Source organism: Uloborus diversus, chromosome 5 (genome assembly GCF_026930045.1).
Source record: "Uloborus diversus isolate 005 chromosome 5, Udiv.v.3.1, whole genome shotgun sequence".
Classification (NCBI taxonomy): domain Eukaryota; kingdom Metazoa; phylum Arthropoda; class Arachnida; order Araneae; family Uloboridae; genus Uloborus; species Uloborus diversus.
Genome location: NC_072735.1, coordinates 149,949,498 through 149,955,071, shown reverse-complemented (window position 1 = coordinate 149,955,071; position 5,574 = coordinate 149,949,498). Strand labels below are relative to the sequence as shown.

General features: G+C 44.9%; 1 protein-coding gene across 1 annotated transcript in view; it reads left to right on the top strand.

Annotated features, from left to right (window-relative positions):
* The first annotated feature begins 1,983 nt into the window (after positions 1-1,983).
* LOC129223191 (integrin alpha-PS1-like) overlaps positions 1,984-5,574 on the top strand; it is a 112,593-nt gene continuing 109,002 nt past the window's right edge. The window contains 1 exon segment of the mRNA XM_054857757.1: positions 1,984-2,022. Coding sequence (XP_054713732.1) covers positions 1,984-2,022 — 39 coding nt within the window.

The window sequence follows — 5,574 nt, the reverse complement described above, 5'->3', positions numbered from 1 at the left end:
TTACTGTTGCCATTAAATGTGTAGAAAATTATTGAATTAGCTGCAAGTTAGGCGAAGCCGACTGTGATGTCAAAAATATTAATATTTTAACTTTAAGTTTGTCCATTCGCAACTCCAGAGCTCGAATACGCTACCTTGCGGTGATTAACAATACTGCCGAAAAAGGTAAAACGCTCCATTCCACGTGTTTTCTTTGGGATAAATTACAGGTTTCGGACAGTTTATGGTGTAATGTAATTTCAGAAGAATAGAAAAGAAAGCTTCTTACAAACACGATGAAAAATTACTACCAGTCACAAAGCGTCAAAGCAAGTTATAAGTTACGGCATTAGTTTGTTTTACCTTTTTCGTCCGCCATTAGACTGTGGCTGCAGGGCCTCCTATAGTTCATTGGTGTTGCGAATAAAATGAATTTATAAATGGTAATAATTTTTTCATGTTAATAAGATTTAGTCAGACACTACACCACGTTCCAGAGTCCCTAGTACCGGCCCGTACTTATGATTTGACCGGTTGCATGGAGGCCTGCGCGCTCTGAGCGAAACGTAGGTCTTCCATTTATCAATATTGTTGCTGTTTATTATTTTTAAACTTTTATGCCCCTTCTCGAAGAAACTGTTCATAATTCCTTGTTCAATATTACAAATTGTACATGAGATGATGGTTTCACAACGCAGCTTCCTAAAAATAAGGTAGGAATAGAAGCGGCGGCGGCTACATCTGCAACCCGTGGGAGGTAGGACATAATAGAGTCCCTATATGAAAACGTTTTCATATAGGGACTCTAGGTCATAACCTCATAACCCGACTCATAAATGCACTAAAAACATTTGTAAGCATCCGGGCCCGGATCTGAGTAGCCGTAGACCTTACAGTGAAAAAGAAACTAGCTCTATGACTTATTAATGTTATGACTTATTAATGGGAAAACTTCGTGGCAGGTTTACAAAACTCAATTCATGATAGTGGCGGAAGCGAACGGATGGAACTCTGCTACCAAGGCCTGCCATCTTGCAGCATCCCGGAGAGGTGGCGCAGCGGACATTCTTCAGACCCTTCCGGACAGCCAGCGCCTGGATTTCGCCGCCCTCACATCTGCGTTGGAGCTTCGCTTCGGTGAGAAGTGCCAGAAGGATTTCAGCCGACTCCAGTTGAAGTCCTGTTTCCAGAAAACCGGGGAAACCCTGCAAGAGCTAGCGGCGGACGTCGAGAGACAGTCTCATCTTGCTTTTTGCGACTGTCCTGCGGATGTTCGAGACAATTTGGCACTCAACAACTTCATCGACGGAGTTCGGAATCCTGAAATCCAGAAAGCCCTCCGGATGGCGGATGTAAACGACCTGAAATCTGCTTTGGTGTATGCGATGAGATACGAGGCCGCCCAAGGAGCAGCCCGTGTGGATCGCCACCCCATCCGGACTCTGGAAGCTGATGAGTCTGATTCCAGGTCGTCCCATCTCGCTGAACTTGAGAGACAACTCGGTGACTTGGCAAGACATCTGAACAGCATAACAGCCCAAAAGAAACAAGAGCAGAAGTGCTGGAAATGCGGTACTGAAGGGCACCTGCGAAGGAGTTGTCCGGCTCGCCAAGCTACGCGAGGGAAGGAAATCACCCCCACCAGAGCTCTGCAGATTTCCTCTACTAGTAGTGGCAGTGATGGACTTTTCATTTACGCATATGTAAATGGGAATCCTTGCAAACTGATTGTCGACACTGGAGCCAATGTGACAATCGTTAGGACAGATGTGGCTCGTGAATTTGGATTAAAACTGTTGTGGACATCGCCACGCGTAAGTCTCCAGACTGACAGGTGACAAAATTGAGATTGAGAGTAAAGTGGACTTGGAAATAGTGTTTGGAAATGCCATTTACCATCATGCGGCATTCGTTGCTGATATCACGAATCCCTTCATTCTCGGATTGGACTTTTTAAAGAAATACGACTTCACCCTGGACTTCAAGACTAATGAACTGCACTCGATGAGAGAAGACATAGCCGTCTTCAACGCTAAAAATGATGTAAAATCCGCTCATCAAATAATAGCCCAAACAGATTTATCGATTCCCTCAAGGTCAGAATCATTAATACCTGGCTCCATTGAAGAAAGCAATAGTTTTCGATTTGGACTCATTGAATACCCTAATCTAAGCAATAACCTAAAAAGAGTGCTCGTAGCATCTACGCTTGTGGACCTTTCTAAGGATGTAATTCCTGTGACAGTCGCCAACGTGAGTGAAAGGCCAAGGAATATCCGGAAAGGTGAAGTGTTAGCAACTTGTACTCCAGTAAACTGCATCATTAGAAGAATCAATTCCCACGAGACTGTGTCTTCTGTTTCATCCTTATCGAAAGATCAAAGAACTGCTGCGGAACAATTGGTGGATAACTTCAAGCATCTGTTTTCATCTACATCGGAGGATGTTGGCCGTACGAATTTAACGCAGCATAGGATTTACACTGCAGAACACCCCCCTATTAAACAGCATCCAAGACGACTACCATTCGCCAAGAAGGAAGAAGTTGAGACCCTCCTGAAAGAGATGAAGGAGAATGATGCAATCGAACCCTCATCCAGTCCTTGGGCTTCTCCCATCGTCTTAGTCCGCAAGAAAGATGGCTCCACCAGATTTTGTGTCGATTACCGACGGCTGAATGAAATCACCAAGAAAGACAGTTACCCTCTTCCACGGATAGACGACACCTTGGACACTCTTTCCGGACACAAGTGGTTTTCGACCCTGGACTTGACGAGCGGCTACTAGCAGGTTGAGATACACCCTGAGGACCGAGAGAAGACAGCGTTTACAACTGGACAAGGCTTATGGCAATTTAAAGTGATGCCCTTCGGCCTCTGCAATGCACCAGCTACGTGTGAGCGTCTTATGGAGACAGTGTTAAGAGGACTTTCCTACGAATCCTGTCTGGTCTACTTAGACGATATCAACATCGTGGGACGCAGCTTCGAAGAACATCTGGAAAATCTTAGGAAGGTGCTGCAAAAGCTTAAGGAAGCCAATCTGAAGTTAAGCCCGTCCAAATGTAATTTGTTCCGCCGGGAAGTGAACTACCTTGGTCACATCATCTCTTCTGAAGGTGTACAAACCGATCCAGAAAAGGTATCTGCGGTCAAGAGTTGGAGTCGTCCCGAAAACATCCATCAGCTTCGAAGTTTCCTGGGGCTCTGCACGTACTACAGGAAGTTTGGAAAGGGTTTTTCCAACATTGCACGACCTTTGCATAAGCTGACGGAGAGCAAGCAAAAGTTTGAATGGCCCAAAGAATACGAAGATGCATTTCTACGACTGAAGGAGGCTTTAACATCAACGCCTATCCTCAGCCTGAAAAATCCTTCATCCTATACACTGATGCGAGCAACGAGGGCATCGGAGCTGTTTCATCCCAAGAAATTGACGGAAATGAACATGTCATCGCTTACTGGAGCAAATGCTTATCAAAGACGGAGCGAAATTACTGCGTCACCAGAAAGGAGTTACTGGCCATAGTGAAAGCTGTAGAACACTTCCATCATTACCTCTACGGCCGAAAATTTCTGCTTCGGACAGATCATGCCTCGTTAACTTGGCTTTTGAACTTCAAGAATCCAGAAGGCCAGATAGCCAGGTGGATACAGCGGCTCCAGGAATATGACATGGAGATCAAGCACCGAAAAGGGTTGTCTCACGGTAATGCAGACGCTTTATCAAGGAGACCCTGTCCTGAGAACTGCAATTATTGTTCCCGAATCGAGAAGCAGTATGGAACGCCTAGCCGTACTGCCTATCAGGTGACAGTGACTTCAACATCATCAGAACCTGATCCATGGAGTGACGACAAAGTTCGAAAAGATCAACTTTAAGACCCCGACATAAAACCAATTTTGGAGTTCATGGAAAGTGACAGTCGGCGCCCTAGCTGGCAGGACGTTTCCATCTTCAGCCCTGCAACAAAAAGATACTGGGATTTATCGAACTCACTCCATTTACGGAACGACGTACTTTACCGAAAATGGGAATCTGATGAGAGCAAAACATCTAGGTGGCAGTTACTACTTCCCCGATCAAGGATTTCACATGTTCTGAAAGAAATACATAGTAGTGCGAACGGGGGACATTTTGGTGTCTTGAAAACCCTCAATAAAGTTCGGGAGCGCTTCTTCTGGAGCAAGGCGAAGGATGACGTGGAGAAGTGGTGCCATTCTTGTGACGCCTGTGCTGCTCGTAAAGGACCAAAAAAAAAGAAGCAGAGGGAAGCTACATCTGTACAACGTTGGAGCTCCTTTCGAACGAATTGGGATCGACATCCTGGGTCCTCCCTCTACCAAGAACTGCTGATGGGAACAAATACATTCTTGTTTCCATCGACTATTTCACCAAATGGCCCGAAGCGTATCCCATTCCAGATCAAGAAGCTACCACCGTAGCAGAGACTCTAGTCCAACATTGGATCTCGAGATATGGAACACCTTTGCAGATTCATTCCGATCAAGGGAGGAATTTCATCTCTGCTGTGTTTAAGGGCCTATGTCAAATTTTCGGAATTGAGAAAACTAGGACAACACCACTACACCCACAATCGGACGGCATGGTGGAGAGATTTAACCGCACAATCCTGAATAATCTCTCGCTTATGGTATCCAGAAATCAACAGGATTGGGACAAGAAGCTACCTTTGTTCCTGCTGGCCTACCGCAGTGCTGTCCACGAGACTACCGGATTTGCCCCATCTCAGATGCTCTTCGGACGAGAGCTTCGTCTACCTTGTGATCTCGTCTTCGGTCGTCCTCCGGATACGCCTGCATCGCCTGAGGAGTACATCCAGGATCTCCAGGCGCGGTTGGAAGACGTTCATAACTTCGCAAGAGAGCGAATCAACATCGCGGCGGAGAAGATGAAGACCCGATACGACACATGGTCTACTGGACATGAATTCAACGAAGGCGGCAAGGTTTGGTTATGGAATCCCATCCGACGGAAAGGTCTTTCACCCAAATTGCAGTCGCATTGGGATGGACCCTATAAAGTCTTTAACCGACTGAATGACGTCGTAGTGAGGATCCAAAAATCACCTAATGCAAAACCAAGGGTTGTACATTATGATCGGTTAGCCCCATACTATGGCCATAGTTCATGAATATTACGTAAACAACCATGGTTGATAACATAAAAGTTGTAGATAATTTTTTTGCTTTTAATGTTTAGTAATATTTCTTGTTATTATTTTATTTCCTATGCATTATTGGTTATTATTTAATGTGTGTAATTGTGAACTTGTGATAGGAGTTTGGCACCCTTTCTGGGGATTGTACTGCCCGGGACGTGCAATCCTTAGGAAGGGGGCAATGTTACAAATCCTGTAAATAGCAATTATTGTAGTAACGTAACCTATAAATAGTTTCCCGTAATGAATATACAACCCCTATACATTCGGCTAAAGTATACGATCCCCCTATTTCTTTTTTGTTCATTGATAAAATTTGATAACGGTCTACTATTTTCCAGAAGCGTTTGGAATCTTGTGGAATATTTGAGAGATTTCTTTCGATGTTTATAAAAGCGTCCCGCGTGATAAAA